This window comes from Colias philodice, chromosome 10 (assembly GCF_061535455.1).
Source record: "Colias philodice isolate Cphi_HAF_F1 chromosome 10, ilColPhil1 Martin Lab GWU primary, whole genome shotgun sequence".
NCBI classification, from domain to species: Eukaryota; Metazoa; Arthropoda; class Insecta; order Lepidoptera; family Pieridae; genus Colias; species Colias philodice.
In genome coordinates, this window is record NC_143095.1 from 10,027,315 (window position 1) to 10,045,669 (window position 18,355).

The window sequence follows — 18,355 nt, forward strand, 5'->3', positions numbered from 1 at the left end:
GATTGTCTAATCTAAAAATGAACGCCCTTCCACTAAACTTAATTGTTTCAATGTGTGAGGACAAATAATTATTGAACCACTTTTATATGTGTGCGCGCGGCGATTCTACTGCAAACTTTGACTTTCGCGCACTGATTTGTCAACTAATCGGGCGATCAGTTCAGGTGCCTAGCATTGTATGGCGGGGAGAGTGCGCTATGTACGGAATGACACGTCCGTTCTGTCGTGCATCGCGTCATTTATGCACTAGTTGGCCAACTGGTCCTGTCGTTCGGGCATGGACAGGACTGGAGGACTGAACGACCAATGAGGCAGACCAATTTGTGTGTATTGCGTCTATACACGTACTTTGAATGTGAGCGTAAACACAGTGGAGGGGCGTTCATTTTTAGATTAGACAATCTCTACCAAAATCGTCTTTACTAAATCACGTGACGGAATTGCCATGACGCGACCTTGAAATTTTACTATCAATGCGAGAAATTTCACTTCAAAAATTTGTATAGAATTTGCATTCATAAGGGTGCACTCACACACATCAGTCACCGTCACGGCACGTCACCGGACAGGATTAAAAAAAAATATGTATCAATAGTTCTAGTATGACTCTGTTCCCACACGACAGTCGCCGGCACGAAATCTATCAGTGACGTCACCGGTCAGGCACGTCAAATAATCTTTCCATACATGTATCATACTTTTATCCCCACTCACCCGGTGCCGTCACGTCTCAGTTCAGTCAGCGTCGTGCTACCGTCAATTGCTACATGTTCTCTAGCGTGACACACGTCTAATCACTGACTAACCTGATGTATGTGTTCAATGATTCAGTCAAACCGGCGACGTGACTGACGGACAACATGACGGTGACTGGTGTTTGTGGATACGTACACGAACCGTCACCGATCAGTCATCGGTGACTTGACGGTGACTGATGTGTGTGAGTGCACCCTAAGAAATTATGTAAATATGGATAAAATATAGTTTCATCTTTCTTGATAATAGGTATTTTAAGAAAATGATAAATTATTATATATGTTTTTAGAATGCAATAAAACTAATTAGTCCTGTTTTATGTGTTTTATTTCGAACATTACATTAACATAGTGCTTAAACCAACTTCAATCTTAGTAACACAGACAAAAAGGCACATAATAGTATGACAAAAATAACAATTTATCCTCAACTGTGAAATCTTTACATACAAATTCTGGGTGAGTAAATATTTCTATATTTGCTAAATTCACAAAATTATACATGTGATAAGTTGTAAGGCCAAGAAATTTAGTAACATTTCATCAAAAATAATTTTACATATTTTTATATAATAATATTCCATGAACAAAATAAATAAACAATTGTGCGTGCTGCTCAAATAAATTGATTAAATAACTTAAAAAAAAAACTGAATTCACGTTCGTAAATTAGTTTTAGCTTTTTCCAATATCTCCTTTTTGATCTTAGGATATTCTGGGTGTATTTTCAGTATCTGTCTACAAACAACTATACATTCTGGATATTTCTTTAGTTTTAAATACGCATATGATAGTTTATAACCAATGGCTAGATCGCTCTTGGCCGAGTGAACCCACGCGTTTTCGTAGTTGTATGCCGCGCTCTTGTAGTTTTGTTCCTTTTCCGATAAGTAACCTGAGAAAAAATATTATTGTTTAGAGTTCCGGCAAATTGATTTGTTAAGATTTTATGTAGGAGAAATTAGGTGCAATTAGAAAAATACTTAAGTACCTATTACAATTACAATTTTAAACAGCTTCAGATTGCCATATGCAATAGTTCAATTTAAACTACTGCATCATAAATACTATTTTACCTACTGATTCAGTATTTAAATTTGAAAGTATTTTTTTTTTTGTATAAAAAGCTCACTTAGACTGAATATACATACCCAAGTACTGATAAGCAGACACACAAGATTTGTTGTGTGTTAACACCTTTGCTAATAGCTCCTTTGCAGCATCCGTTCGACCAGAGTTTATTTGGTTGTCTGCTACTTCTAACCAGCATCTTAAAGTATAAAGAGAGAATGATAATATAAAATAATCTACACTAATATTATAAAACTGAAGAGTTTGTTTGTTTGTTTGAACGCGCCAATCTCGGGAACTACTGGTCCGATTTGAAAAATTCTTTCGGTGTTAGATAGCCCATTTATCGAGGAAGGCTATAGGCTATATATCATCACGCTATGACCAACAGGAGTGGAGCCACGGGGGTGAAACCGCGCGGAGCAGCTAGTATAGGAATAAGATTAGGTGACATTGATTTGTTTACAACATTGACTAGTAAGAAAAAAGTTCTTTAGCTTTACTACATATATTAGAACTAGATTTCCGCCCGCGGCTTCGCCCGCGTTTTCAAAGGAAAACCGGCATAGTTCCCGTTCCCGTTGGATTTCCGGGATAAAATCTATTCTATGTGTTAATCCAAGTTACCCTCTATATGTCTGCTAAATTTCATTGTAATCGGTTCAGTAGAATTTGCGTGAAAGAGTAACAAACACACACACAAACATCCTCACAAACTTTCGCATTTATAATGTTAGTATTAGTATTAGAATAGGTGAAAAGAGTAGTAACTTAGTAAAACACATGTATCTATTGAAATCTTTCTCTAACCCTATCTATTATTTCTACTCAATAGGTAACGTATGATCCTTACGTTTACGTTGTCAAATGTTTAGTTTAGCTTATCTGTCAAAAAATTTACGAAAATTTACTTCTTTAGATGAGTAAAATAATTCTTACTTTTCCAGGCCATCTGCATTTTCCGGTGTCCAAGGTATAGATGATATTGTTCTCTTCAATATATTTTTCGCACGTGTCGGTTGCTTGACAATATTATACCTGAGAAAAAAAGCATAAGTACATGAAAAGATCGCCCATTTTTGGATATAATAGATATTTAATAGTTAGGTTAAATATAAATAATAAATAACCTAAACTGTTTAACTGACTGGAGTTTAGAAATATTAGAACAACTATGAATGTACTTTAACAAACAAAATAGAGTCCTAAACTACTTCTGTTAATATAATTAAAAAAACCGGCCAAGTGCGAGTCGGACTCGCGCATTTATATTTATTTTTTTAATTTTTAGTGTTGTTGTTATAGCGGCAACGGAAAATACATCATTTGTGAAAATTTCAGCTTTCACGGTTTATAAGATACAGCCTGGAGACAAACAGACGGACGTCGAAGTCTCAGTAATAGGGTTCCGTTTTACCCTTTCGGTACGGAACCCTAAAAACGCTACAACTTACGCATTAGCTATAGCCAATATAACATATGGATCGTCATGTGCCCCCTCCTCACTGACGGACGGCAATAGCTCTTGTAGCACTCTTTCTGCGTTCGACTTTTGTTTTGAAGCCAGTTGCAATAATGCATGGAGCCCTTTCCGTTCCGATGGCGAAACTTCTAGAAGCAGTTTCTCTGCCGTGCGCAATGCTAGAATTCGGGTATCGCTGAAAAGTTATAAAATTGGTTATTTTAAGCGAATAAGTTTATTTTATAATATTTGCTTCAACTAACATTTTTACTGATATTTTATAAACTGCATAGTGCATATCGATACTCTGTTCACGCATAACTAAATGAATACGCTTGCGCTTGAGTGATTATTATACGCTTGAGTGATTATATGCGGGTGAGTGATTATACGCGCGTGAGTGATTATACGCGAGTGAGTGATTAAACGCGCGTGAGTGCCTATATCTGCGTTTGTGTGCGTGATCGATTATACGCGCGTGTGTGCGAATGCGCGTATGAGTGCGTATATATATGTGTGTGTGTGCGTAAGTGTGTGTGAGTGATTGTGCGGGCGTGACTGTATGTGTTTCTTCTATAACGCAGGCGTCAGTACATGTCGGTGGGGGTATAAGGCCTGGCTGTTAACCCCTGCCGCCGAAGGTGAACAGTGGCCACCGTTGGGTTTTAGAGGGTATGGCTTCAGCTCGCGAGTCCCACATACCCCCTCACGCAGAAAAACTGCAGAGGGGGATGCCTAAATGCATTTCCCAACGTTAAAAAAAATGTATGCGTGTACTAGAGTACACACGTAGGAAGTGAAACTTCTTTATGACCTTAAAATGTCACGCGTACGGCGTAACGCAAAAATGTTACACTAAATTTTTGTCCAACCCCGATAAAGAAGTTTCACTCAAAACAGGCGTCAGTACACTTGCACACACTCACTCCTCCCTCGGCGCGTGCTGCGCGAGGCACAGCAGCACCATGCGGCGCGCGGCCCCGCTCGCCCAGCGCAAGACGCGCCGAGCTGCGTTCAGCTGACGCAGTGCTGCGTTTACTTTGCCCTGGTATGCGGAGTAGAGACCCTCGCAGTATGAGTAACCTGTAACATTGTATGAGGTATTTTTAAATAAAAAAATTGGTTGTTTGTAAAGTAGGTTTACGATCGAAATGTTTACGTGATAACGTCTTATTGGTGGCAGCGCTCGAGATGAGACGGGAGATCGGTCCGTCTCTCTCTCGTAACTCGTTATACCTGCGATCGCGCTCGTGAGGTTTTGGTGTGACACAAGTTTCTGAACGAACTAAAACGATTTTAAAAACGTTATCACGTCAAAAAATGAATACTATATTAAAACACGGTGTCATACAGGCCAACAAATTATTGAATAATTAATTTTGGAGCGCATCTTCCGTGCGTAAGCGCATTCACATCACAATCACCTATTTACCGTGATGAAAATCGTGCAATGAGGAGATTATTACACTGCGTGCCACTACGCAGTGTAGCGCGTGAACGCATGCATTGACGTTTTTGTTGAAAACAAACATTGTACAAAACAAAGATGTACAAGTAAAGTAACACGCGCACGCGCCCAGTTTTTATAAGACTTGCGTGTTAGTGTGATATCTTAAATCGAATGCAATGATTACTTTTGAAGAAATATCACCATAAAGTAATAACCGCATTGTGATTGTAATAAAACAGAATTATATTTATTACTCGGCTCGTACATTTAGTGGTCCTTCGAGCCGGATTTGAACCAGCGACATATGGACTCCTAATAATTAATAAGTAATGCAATTGGAAAGTTCTCAACCACCCTCACCCGGTCAATGTACTTGAAAAATATTTGTCTCTTTACCAAGATCCTCATTCTTCCCGATCGCTTCTCTAGAACGTTCTAAGGCCGATTCCACTTCAGCTAGCGAACCGCGTCTCCACTGCACTTCTATGAGCTGCGCGAGCGCTTCCCAACTGTTTGGCTTCACTGATAGTATCTGAGTCAAGTGACGTTGTGCTGTTTCTAGATCTACCTGTAATTTTCGTGATATGATTTTACATACAAACTGTGGGTCCATAGTCGTTGAAAAAGAGAATAGCAACCACAGAACAGAAAAAAAACCTTTGCTACTAAGAATTAGTTTGATACTTTAATACATATGGGGGTTATCATCAGATTTATCTTTATTGTGAAATTGACAACAGGTAAATAAAATTTAAGTAATATAAATGTCAAATTTTTCTCGGTATTAACGTTAATATATGCAAATTACCTTCCGGAAAGCCAAGTCAGCCATCATAACAGCCGCGGATTCATTGTTAGGATCAGAATTCAAGAGAATTCCACATGTCTGTTCACATTTTTCTGGATTGTTCATCTGAAAAATTATCAAGATATTTATGAGTCTATAATATAATATCTAGGTTGAAATATTTTATTTTATTCCTATCTCGCAATGAAGCAATATATTTTTTTGCCAACGATCTGTGATTTTTTTTCGACTTTACAAAAATCAAATGCAAAAGATCTCAAGGCACTATAGGTAAGTGAAGAACTAAGTGAACCCCGTTATAAAAAATAATTTATCGATTTATTCACCTGTGCATACAACTTGGCCAATGCCAATAAAGTTTCCGAATTCCTGGGCGAATAAATAAGAGCTTCAGACAGCAAATTAGTAGCAACAGCCGGTTCCTTATACGCCTTGACTTTCGCTAGCAAACAGAGAATAGAAGACATCTTCTCTTTCTCTTCTTGTATGTCTGCTTTCGAGTCTATCTCTACTCTTTTTAACACCGCATTTTGCAGATCTTTAGCTTCCGCTAGGATTAAGTTAGTGTTTGTTGTAGCGGGGTTTTTCAATTCCCTACTTCTTGCTTGCACTAGAAGCAGTTTTATGCGCTTTTTTAATGTTGCCGTATCTTTTTCTTTATTGCTCGGTTGGTTTAGTTCGGACGATATAACTGAATCGACCTTGTCGTATTGTTTTAGCTGAAATTATAAAGGTACTTCTAGAAATACTGCTAAATGACTACTGTTAGTGTTGATATGTTTATGTACGTGCGTGTATGTGTTCTAAGTGTTATGCGTTATCTGCTGCTTTTTGTACCAATATCACTCTTATTATCAGAATTCATGATTTCCTAGGTAAAAAAATCAGCTTTTTTTATTATATACTATAAAAAAATAGGTGAATCCTAAAATATTAAATTTTCGCATATTCATAAGAAAAAAATACGGTTAAATTAACCGTTTTAAAAAATAAAACAAATGACTACTATACCTTGATAAGAAGTTCAAGATGTTCGAACCTCAGCTCATCGTCATCGGTCAGTTTTATCGCATTTTCATAGTGTTGAATTGCCTTGTCATATTCATGCATTTTCATTAACGCAGCGCCAAGTTTTTTGACCAATTGTATATCTTTGGGGTTGCCTTTTAGCGCCGATTCGTATGATTCCGCTGCTTGTATTGGCTCTGTAAGAATATGAAAGTATATTAAAAGAAAAAATCAATTTAGAAGAAAAATAACAAATTGCAGCAAAAAGTTAAGGAAACTGTATGTCTATTTATCAGAACTAATGTATTTTTCTTCTTTACCAAAATCCACTCCTAAAACACTGTAACATTTTTTTGCATCTGTTTCTACTTCAAATTTACAGGCTTTAGTACCAAAACAATAAAAAATTACCAAAAATGGACATAAAAGCGTCCCCCATCATAGTATGCGCATCCGCCATTGGATGATTGCTGACAATATCCTTGAAGCAATTAGTGAACATAGCCCGATCTTTCTTCTCTTTGAGATATATATGCGCCATTTTGCTATGAGCTTGGAAGTAATACGGCTGGCCCGGTTTCACATCGTTCAGTGTGTCTATAGCATTGTCTATGTCACCCTTTTTTAAGGCTATATCTGCACGAGCGATTAGTAGACGATTCTCTTCCGACGTGTATGAGAATTCCTGTATTGCTTCCTGTGTATAAATAAAAATATGCAGTGAGTGAGATATAGTCTATATGTTTTAACCCATTGACCACCGAGCGGCCCGATCGGGCCGAGACACAATAGATTTTCTATTGTGTCTGTGATCCGAGGACTGACGGATTAATGATATTTATTATTCAAGAATAACTCATCATCATATTATACATTCAAATAAATCAGCAACCAATATAAAAAAACACAAAGCTAAATAAGATTCTAATATTAAAAAATTTTGAACTGTAATCTATACTAATATTATAAAGCTGAAGAGTTTGTTTGTTTGTTTGAACATGCTAATCTCAGGAACTACTGGTCCGATTTGAAAAATTCTTTCGGTGTTAGATAGCCCATTTATCGAGGAAGGCTATAGGCTATCATCTATATATCATCACGCTAAGACCAACAGGAGCGGAGCAATGCGGGTGAAACCGCGAGGAACAGCAAGTTGACAATAAAAAATTAAAATAACATGAAATACCTGCATAGTTTTCCCAGCTTCTCCAAATTGGCCTAATGCAGTCTGCAACTCTATTACTTGGAAATACAATGTAGCTTTATCTATTATATTCAAGTCTGCGTCAATTTGTTTATTTGAACCAATGTTATTCTTGCTATTCAATATCTGTACGCTTGTCAAAAAAAACGACAAGGCATCCTGTAGTTGATTTAAGTTCTTCATAATTACTCCATTTAGAAAATGATACATTGCACTGTCCCGCACTTTAAAGTTGTAGCTCAAACACATTTCAAGGCACTGTGAGGCTTTTGTATATTGTTGCTGTTGGATATAAATCTGAGTTAAGAGCACATGACTTCCCGCATGAGTATTATCGAGTTCTCCAATTTGTAAAGCCAATTTCTCGGCTTCCGACGCCTGACCAGATAGAAATCTTAACTTGGCCAATTCATAAAGCGCTGGTATTAAGCCAGGACATGCATTACATACAATATTCAACATGTTCAAACACGTTTCTGCTGAAACATCTTTGTCGTCTTGGGTGTATAGTAAATAGCTCGTTATAACAAAGGGCTTTTTAGGAAGATGCTTCTTATATTCTTTGTAAACCTCCAATAAGAAATCTGGATCAAGATTTTTAATGTACAACAAACTGAACGGATATTGGTTTGCATATGACAGTTGAGATTCAAATGCTTGGTTCAAGAATGTTTTGGCATTGGCATTTTTGCTATTCAATTTTGCTGATAGTAAATACAGTATGGGAAACTTGTCATTTCCTTGCATTTCAAACAATAATTCAACTTGCTGCGCTACTTGGTCAGTCGGTCCATTATCATACATTTGACATAATGTTAAACCGCATAAAGCAGTTATTGAGTTACTGTCTATTTTACTTGCTGCTTTGAAGAAATTTAACGCGTCTTTGTATTTGCCTTGTAAAATGCACTGGTAGCCAACTTCGCTCAAATAATCGACATTACTGGAATACATTTCCGATGCGTATTGCGCGAATCTGTACACTTGTGAAATGACAGTACTTGATCTTCCACATACTTTCGAAAACGTTTGTGCAGTGTTGTAAAACTGATATGCATTATTACTCTCTTCATTCTCCAATATATTAAACAGAGTATTTAACTGATCGACTGCTTCTATATAATCAGAATTCTTACATAACGCTATGAATATTCTTATTTTAAGTGCTTCAACATTAGTAGGTTCTAATGATAGTACTCTTTCAATAGTATCATAAACAGATTCCCATTTCTGTGTTGCAAATTCATTTTTCAATTTCTCAATCAAAGGTACAACTTGTCTTGGATGATGGACTATTAATTTGTCTAACGTTAAATTAGATTCTTCATGTTTTTTAACCAGGTATTTTAATTTAGCCAATGCTAATAAAGCATCAACATTTTTATTGTCTTTACTCAAAACCAATTCTATGCAGTCATTGATAGAATTATGCATTTCTAAATTAATAAACATGTCATTGTAAGCTTTTAGAATAATAGCATCTAGATAATTGGGATCTTTTCTCAATGATTTATTGATGTAATCTGTGGCTTTCTCATATTTTTCTGCAAAGAACAGGAAGAGACCAGCAAAGTATAGTGATGTGGCACTAGCATACTTCCGTTCTTCTTTTAATTTGGCTTCTAAATTATATAGTTCTTCTCTTTCCATAGTATTAACGAGTTTATAACTATAGATCAGTGCCATAACAACAGCCAACTGTACATCTTTATCAGATTGTAGCTGCGACAATTCATGTATACCTGTTTGTACCTGTCCCTCGAGTATGTTAGCCAAACCGTGATAAAATAAAAATTCTGCCGAATCATTGTATTGTATTGAAGCATGCTTAGCAATTTCCTTAGCTTTACCAAAACACTTCTCTCTTAAATAATAATGTATGTTACACCTATGCCATATGTTCTCCATTTTCTTAAAACTAATCTAAGTCAAGTTTCACTTTAAGGTTTTTGTACTTATTGATGTTATCCTGATAGTACTTCGCTAGGAAGTGACATCTGCAAGTAACATCTAGTTTGTTTTCGAGAGCATATTCAAATGCATGCTGAAAAAAAAACAATTTGTTAAAATATAACAGAATATATTTTATTCGCTCTACTTGTTGTCTTGCTCTTATTCTAATTGGTTGCAAAATTAAAGATACCAATAGTGAATTCTTGAATAAATACATACATGATTTTATCAGTATAAACTTAATATCTATATATATAAAAGAAAGTCTGTATGTTCCAACACTTATAACTCGAGTTCTACTGAACCAATTTTCATGGTTTTAGATTCGTTGGATTTGTCTCCGTCCAGAATAGAAGAATAAATCATAAAAACAACAAAAACTAGACGAATAAATGTTTTCCCAAAATTTTGATTTTCGTACATGTCAATCATTAGTTGTCAATCCTGTCAAATACGGAAAATAATGTTTGACATTCATGCGTTCAAAAATGTATGTGTAAAATAATAAAAAAATAAAAAGGGTGAATAAATATTGTTTGTATTTACTTAAAATCAATTATTAAAAAGTGCAATAAAAGCAGATACATAAAAATTCCTCAAATGTTTGTGTTTACGCGTGTTTTCAGAAATTAATAAGGTATTTTTGGTGGGGAAACTAACCAAGAAGTTTAGTTCGATTAATTATTAAAAAAATTCTATAAAAATGTAAAAATTCTGACAATTATTTGTTGCGATTTCGTCGACTGCGTCAATAATATTGCTATAAATGTATCTACAGACGCTCCGATTTGGTTGGTGCCAACCATATCGGAACCGACAAGGCAACCATTCCAACATTGCTATAGTGCCACAAACTTATCTGACCCGGTGACAGTGTCACTGATGTCGCTTTCTTTTATATAAACAAAATATTCCGTATGAAAAGTCTGTGAAAATGTGACATTTCAAAATGGCGGCACGTAGTTCCAGTTTTTGCCACCGGGTCAGATAAGTTTGTGGCACTGTACAGATTGTCCGACGGTTGGCCTTCCAGCTGTCAGTTGACCATAGAGTAATATGTCAGTTGACCATAGTACGAAGAGAATGGGCTAAATTCTACTATAGAAATAGAGAAAATTACAGTCATATGCGGCTCTTACAACTTATTTTTTAAGGTTTTTAATGTAGCCGCACTGTCAATTTTTTTTAATACTTCTAACATAATAAAATACGCTTGATTTCTGGCATCTCTATTTGCGTAATCTTTGTTACTTAAGTCCCACAAACAGGGAAAGTCTTTATATAGTTCCAGCAATTTTATTAATATGTCACGTTCGGTGACCGTAACTCCCTCGGCGTTCATGTTGACGTCCTACACCGGCGGCGTTGCGAATGTGAATGAGCCAATTACCTATATTACTCTATGGAATGAGCCGATTTGGTCGGAACAAAGCTTCCAGACGTTCCAATTTGGTTGGATCGGATAGGAAGTTGGTTTGGTCGGTACCGCCGGCGCATCCGACCACGTCAAACCAATATTAATAATAATTATGTCGGACCGACCGCTCTCTACACTTTCCGATTTGGTCGTGGTCGGATGGTTGGCACCAACCAAATCGGAGCGTCTGTAGATACATTTAACAAGCTAAATTGCGTTTTGAAGATTACATCCATTTATGCGATGCAATTAGCACAGAAGAAGCTGCAGAAAATGTTGGTCTATTGATTATTTTACCGGCGACATACACAGGTAGCCCAAGTGAATATGCGCAAGATGCAATGACATAATAATATGTTCGTCATTATGGTCGGCCAGATTTATTCATTACATTTATATGTAATCCGAAATGGATGGAAATTATTCAACTGCTGCTTCTCGGACAAATATCAAGTGATCGGCACGACATCACCACACGTGTTTTCAAGCAAAAAATCCGATCACTGATGGATTACATTAATGGAACACATCTTTGGGATTATTCAATGATGGATGTATTCAATCGAATGACAACAATCTGGCTTGCAGCATGCACACATTTTAATTTGGTTAGTCGAAAGGATTCGGGCAGATAAAATATATGAGTGTGCGGGGATTGCTAATCCTGAAACCGATCTAGACCGACATAACGTTGTTATCACGAATATGATTCATCGACCGTGTGACACCATCAACCACCAATCACCATGCATGGTTGACAGTGAGTGTACCAAAAGGTATCCACGAAAATTGATGGCAGAGACCATCACAGGCAACGATGGTTACCCACTGTATCAGCGTCGATCGCCCAATGATAATGGTAAAATTATTATCACAACTAAAGTGAAACGAAACGATGGCATGGTCGATAACAGTTAAAGAATGAAAAGAATTAATCCATGCTGCACAAATTATTAAAATTCAGTCATTTTTCTCTGAGACGTGTTTGAACTTTGAAGTAATAAAATAAAATACTATTACTTATCAATCCATATAAATACTTATTTTGTATCATTGTATTACGTTCATCAAAGCCTAAATTAGTTCAGCTAAAAGGTAACACAACATTCATTGACAGGGCGGTACAAAGTTCGCCGGGACAGCTAGTGTATGTATAAACTTAATATGTTTTATGTGCTTTATAGCCTAAAAAATTCAAGACATTATCACAATTATTCCTAAAGAATCAGAAAATATATATTTACCTGTCCCAGTAATTTCCCAACACCTTTTCCTTGAAACACTGGAGGCACCTCTGTATGATTAAATGATATTTCTTTCCCCTTTTGTTCATAGCTTAGTGTAGCTTCTGCTAGAATGATTTTTAACAAAACTCATATTTAGTATTTTTACATTTACAATCCGGAAAATTATACCAAAAAGAGGGAAATTTTTATGAAACAACTATCCACTATAATATTATGAGTATTGTAATAAATCAACTACTTAATGAATTACTTTTACTTATACAAGACTATTTTGCTAAATAACACCATAAAAACAAATTATATCAGTCTGTTTGGCTTGCTCTAAACAAGTACAAAAAGAAACAACAAAAGTAAACTGACTCCCTGATATTACCACCGCCTTTGATAATATTAACTATATACATTTGTGTACTGAAAATAAATAAATGTCGAATAAATGAACCTAACTAGATGTAAACATTATCTTTTATAATTTTATAATAAAATGCACATACCATCCTTCAAGCCGACTACAAACTGTTGCCTAGCAACATTGTTGACAACTTTTAACGCCTGTGTTGAGAAGGCCCTTGATCTTGTCAGCATTCCAAATGTTTTAATTTAACTGAACCAATGAATATTGCAAAGAATCCTTCAAAAAATAAATTCTAAAATAATAAATAGATAACTGTGAGTGCGCAGTTACAATTTATCAAGAATTAAAGAAAAAAAAATTAAAATATTATCAGTTGTCAACGTCAAATTCAATGTCATCAGTCATCTCATGGCCCAAGCCCCAATGGGCCCAAAACACAGCCCAAAAAAAGCTTGGAAACAGAAAAAGAAATAAAATAGAGAGTAACTAAAACTAACAAATTATACGTTATTTTTTATCATATAAACGTGTTGATTTGTATCAATAGTAATTCCTTCTTATGTTTTTTTACGATAGCAACATTCATTAATATGCACAAATGGCGCCATATTTAAAAGTTTGAATCAAATTAATTTTTTTTTTAATTTTTTTATTAAATAACTTTAGCCGAGGTACGCGTGACTATACTTGCTACTTTGTACTTCTAAACTAAATGTACCGATACATTGGTATTTTATAAATCAAGCGGCTAAAGAATATTTTTTTATGTAGGTAATAATATGAGTAATAATTTGAGGAATGAGTGTTAATCTTTTCCTTTTTTAAGCAAAAAAAGACACACACAATTAAGACAAAACCATGTACTCATTTTGATAACGGTGTGGTTAATATTATTGTTGTACTTGACCTCTGTAAATAAAATAATTATTACGAATTTATATAGGAAAATTGCTTTAAAGATAAGTAACATAATTGCATTGATTCATTGATAATATATGTATGCGGCACGTTTAATTTAAAGATTATTGATATTATCAAAACCCAAATTGCTTATTGCTATCATTGAGATAATATTAATAATGGAGCAGACACCACGAACAAAATCTGTGCGCCAAGATGGCGGCGCGGGGCGCGCGAATGACGGCTAGACAGTCATAGATTATGCGATGTCACTGACTCACCGCTATAGAGGCGACACTTTGATTCAGTGCTGAGGTATTATGCCTCAGGTATCCTGAGTGGCTTCCTTTTTTTAGCGCATGCAACCACACATATATTTATGTCTTCTATTACATATTATTTAAAATTTACAATGCTATTTTATATGTGTGTTGTGTGTGTTGGAATAAATGTTTTCTTTCTTTTCTTTCTTTCTTTCTTACTTTGTTTCTTTCTGTTTATTTTATTGGGTGCCACTCCTTACATGCACGTTGACTTGAAATTTTCTTTGTACTTACTTAATATTTATTTTAGATATAAACTGACTTTACTACGCGGGGCTAACAATATCTGGCATATAATATAGGATGAGGAGGTTCAATATGGGCTATGGGAAGTTTCATTCCTTACAAATTGAGCCTTTTTTAGAAAAAAAATAAAAGCCGTGTAAAAATTGTGTTTATTTATATTTAGTTCATCATCCTCAGAACATGTTCCCGGCTCAGAAATTGCTTGTATTGTTCCAGTACTATTGTAGCACACCTTCGGCTAAAATAAATATAATAATAATAATGTTAGTGATGGCTAAAATAATATTTTATTTGTTATACAAATCCGTAAAATTTTATTATTATTACTAACATCAATACAAGGAACAGCAGACTTCTTTAGAATACGCCTTCCCGCTTTTGTGGTATATTTATCCTCATCGCGAAAATGCAATGAACAGACGCTAGTTCTATCGGATGATAACCAGGTTTCTTCACTGCGGTTGTTTTGGACAAATTTTACCCATTTTTCCCTTTCTTCACGACCCAGACATGGAAACCTTGAATAGAAAAAATATTAATCTCTGAACTAGCGGTCCGCCCCGGCTTCGCCCGTGGTACATATTTCGCAATAAAAAGTAGCCTATGTTTTTTCTCAGGGTCTAAAGATTGTCTGTGCCAAATTTCATCAAAATCGGTCCAATAGTTTATGATTTATTACAATCAAACAAACAAAAAAAGTTTTCCTCTTTATAATATTAGTGCAGATAAATAAATAATAATTCAATTATACGTTCAAGTCAGTACCTAGCTTATACAATATCAATTAAAATTGATTAAAATCAATTAACAAAAAAAAAATTGGTGATTAAGTAATTGATTTTCATATTTCATGATTTCACCTTTTTTCAATTAACAACCAGTCTATGCTTTTCTAAATATGTAAAATTATTATTTTATACTATAAAAATATACGCCAGCAAATATTACTAACAACACTTATTTCATGCCCAATGTCATATCTTAAATTTTTAATCTATGACAAATGACGCAAAATGTCGCCCGCCAAAAATTTTGTTCTAACTAAGTTTTAAAAATTATTATCTAGTTACTTACTGATTGAAAAGTTATTCCTTTGCACTTTTCCGTATTATTTGTATTATTTGTGCAATATCGTAACACACACGTAGGCATATTTGATGCGTTTCACTTTAAAACAAATAAAAAATGAGCGTGACGTTCGCGCCAATGAGCGAGCAAGCGACTGAGTGCAGTTACGCCACATGACGTATGTTGAGTGGAACATAAGTGGTGTAGGCGGTATCGACTCCATATTAATATTATCTCAATGATTGCTATTGGTGCCATAAATGTAATTTTTCTAGCAATAGGTATAAAAGACGAATGGATGGACGATTTTTCCACTTTGTTGTGAATCAATGATGACGGATAAAGTATTAATTGTGATTTTTATAGTAAGTACTTATATTAAGCATGGACGTATAAAAAAAGACGGACGGTATATCGCCTAAACATTGAGTGAAGCCTAGTAATGGCGGCGAAACATCCATGTGTGTGTGCCATGTTGCCATGGCAACAGCTGTGTTGATGACAATGGCGGCTGTATTTTTTTCTATAAATTTTGCCGTAATAATTTTGTCATTAAAACATAAAAGGAATAACTTGCTTCCCAGTGGAATGTAATCCCTTGTGTTTTGTTATTTAAAATTGTACTGTTGCGACACCATTTACCACGCAAGACGGCATTTTAAATATTTTTTGTGAAACAGTGACGCAGTTAATCAGTCGGTAGTTCACGACGTAATGGCGGCCGACTAGCTTACTATGGTGAGAGTGTGTGCGTGTTTATTGTCTTTACACGATCGCTAGCTTACTATGGTGGCTTCACGTTGTTTGTTCGTAATACGGTGTCCGTCTTTTTTTATACGTCCATGATATTAAGTATATAATTCTTTATTTGTTACTTATGAATTATTATATTCGTAGTAGTTAGCTTTTTCTTTTAAATTGTTTAGGGTCTCTTTATTAATAAGTGGGTGACATAATAATATTTTCACTTCTCATTTATTTGTTTTAATATTCTGAATGTAAATCTTGCATTATAGATATCCTGTGCCGCTTGGCAGGCACACGCGGCAGTAAACTGCACAACCGCCGGTCGCTTCGCTGACCCAGACGACACTACATGCCAGAACTATTACCTCTGCGTCTACATCAGTTCTACCAGTTCGTTCACATCTTACAACTATACATGTCCATCAACATCTCTATTCAATCCGACCACTCAAGTCTGTACCACAGATTACGAATGCACTGTGACAGATACGACAAATTCAACTAATACTACCACGTCTGTGTGCACTGAAGATGGATACGTCGCTGATTCCAACTCAACTGACTGCACAACGTACATCCAATGTGTGAGCATAAATGGCACGTTCGAAGAAACTACGCTCACCTGTCCTAATACGACCTATTTCAATCCGAATACAACGTACTGCGATTCCAACTATACCTGTACAGCAACGTCTGATAATAGTACAAGTACTACTGACACGTGTACCACGTCTGGAAGGATCGCTGACACGTCAGACACGACGTGCCAAACGTACTACCTTTGTGTAGAGCTTAGCGATGGCACGCTCGAACAGTACACCTACACCTGTCCTTCGACATCCGTTTTCAACCCCACTACTGGAGTTTGTACGACAAATTACACATGCACAAATACTTAAAGTCATGCAATGTAACGGTTATCCAGACTGTTATTGATAAAGCTGGAAGTGTGTGGCAACATTTTACCTTGATAAATACGCTCGTACAATAACTTCAAATTATTATTAAAATTCTATCAGTATTAAGTTTATAGTGTGTGATTTGTGAAATATATCTCACAAGGAAGCTGTGGTATTGTTATCTCAACTTTACTTTCATTTTATCAACTAGAAATAGCAAAATACAATACCGAATTTTATACCCTCAAACAACGCACAGCGCTAAATACCCGCAATCAACCAAGATTTTACATGTCAAAATCAATTGACAACGTCAAACTTCATTTTTGCTAAGACGTAGAGTTGCCAGCTTCAGAAAATTTACCAAGATTACGGGAAATTAAAAACAATGAATATATGTAGTAAGTGTAACAAGCAAGTTAAGACAAACGATCTTAAAATTTGTTCCAAGTGCAATTCCACGTACCATTTCCAGTGCCTGGGCATTCCTGCAGATAACTTTTCTAAAGAATCTAAATCCTACAAGGCCAATTGGAAGTGCTCAGAGTGTAAATCTACAGACAAACGGGGTGGTAACTCCAATTCTCCTCACCGTCCAGTAGGACTAACTTCACCCGCTGCTGATTGCGAAGACCTCAAACAGTACATCGACAAAAAACTCGACGAATCTTTATCGCGTCTTCTCAGAGATATAAGGCGAGATTTTGCTGAGGAAAACTCTGGCACACGCAGTATAATACAGGAGCTCACAGATAGTGTAAATTTCATGTCATCGAAGTGTGACGAGCTCAAAGCTGACCTGGACGTAAAGACCAAGAAGATAGGAAACTTGGAATTGGAGAACTCTTCATTACGATCACAAGTAACTGATTTGAGTGCTAAGCTGAATCAACTTGAACAACAATCGAGAGATTGTAATCTAGAAATTCAGAACGTTCCAGAATTTAAAGCAGAAAACCTTAAAACAACTATTCAGCAGCTTGTTGCTACAGTGGGCTGCGTGCTACCGGAAAACGAGTTAATAAACTATCATCGTGTCGCAAAAATTAACCAAACATCAAACCGACCTAGATCGATTATAGTCAAACTCCCCAGTCCTCTGGTTCGGGATAAAATACTTGCAGCCGTTAAGACGTTCAACAGGACTCATCAGGACAATAAACTTAACTCATCTCATTTGGGCCTCGCCGGGGAACAGAAACCTGTGTACGTTAGTGAACATCTATCACCTACAAACAAACAATTACACGCAGCGGCTCGTAAAGTGTCCAAGGACAAAAACGTTCAATTTGTGTGGGTTAGAAACGGTCGTATTTATATGAGGAAGGACATAACGTCCAAAAGCTTTGTGGTTAAGGATTTAGACTTTCTGAATTCCCTTAAATTCGAGTAGTTTTTTGCTGAATGGTTATAAACGATTGTACTAAAATAAAAATTACATA

At 35.8% G+C, this 18,355-nt stretch overlaps 3 protein-coding genes and 2 long non-coding RNA genes across 6 annotated transcripts in view; 3 read left to right on the top strand and 2 right to left on the bottom strand.

Annotated features, from left to right (window-relative positions):
• The window catches only part of LOC149485412 (uncharacterized), a 206,818-nt gene extending 190,993 nt beyond the window's left edge, over positions 1-15,825 (top strand). The window contains exon 3 of the long non-coding RNA XR_016316215.1: positions 15,651-15,825. This is a non-coding gene — a long non-coding RNA (uncharacterized LOC149485412). The remainder of the gene's footprint in view (positions 1-15,650) is intronic.
• Positions 1,066-13,100, bottom strand: LOC149485420 (tetratricopeptide repeat protein 21B-like). 2 transcript variants are annotated; one of them, XM_089700154.1, is made up of 13 exons: positions 12,870-13,100; positions 12,373-12,476; positions 7,741-9,802; positions 6,966-7,251; positions 6,558-6,751; positions 5,873-6,265; positions 5,547-5,651; positions 5,135-5,306; positions 4,215-4,371; positions 3,281-3,484; positions 2,766-2,864; positions 1,907-2,025; positions 1,066-1,650 (listed from the first exon to the last, which is right to left on the bottom strand). In XM_089700154.1, exons 3-13 carry the CDS (start codon positions 9,664-9,666, stop codon positions 1,412-1,414), a joined length of 3,894 nt encoding a protein of 1,297 aa, XP_089556280.1. In that variant the 5' UTR covers positions 9,667-9,802; positions 12,373-12,476; positions 12,870-13,100; the 3' UTR covers positions 1,066-1,411. The 2 variants fall into 2 exon arrangements, with proteins under 2 accessions (XP_089556280.1, XP_089556279.1); XM_089700153.1 differs by having other exon boundaries at positions 12,373-12,479.
• Positions 14,341-15,513, bottom strand: LOC149485421 (uncharacterized). The gene is made up of 2 exons (XR_016316210.1): positions 15,274-15,513; positions 14,341-14,717 (listed from the first exon to the last, which is right to left on the bottom strand). It is a non-coding gene; the product is annotated as an uncharacterized LOC149485421 (long non-coding RNA).
• A 464-nt stretch (positions 15,826-16,289) lies between the features above and the next one.
• LOC149485422 (uncharacterized) lies at positions 16,290-16,913 on the top strand (the record flags this gene model as incomplete). Its single annotated transcript, XM_089699629.1, has 1 exon — positions 16,290-16,913. A coding segment is annotated over one exon (624 nt), but the record flags the coding sequence as incomplete, so codon positions are not given.
• Positions 16,914-17,301: 388 nt separating this feature from the next.
• LOC149485423 (uncharacterized) lies at positions 17,302-18,306 on the top strand. Its single transcript, XM_089699686.1, has one exon. The coding sequence runs from the start codon at positions 17,302-17,304 to the stop codon at positions 18,304-18,306; it is 1,005 nt and encodes a 334-aa protein (XP_089555812.1).
• The last annotated feature ends 49 nt before the right edge of the window (positions 18,307-18,355 follow it).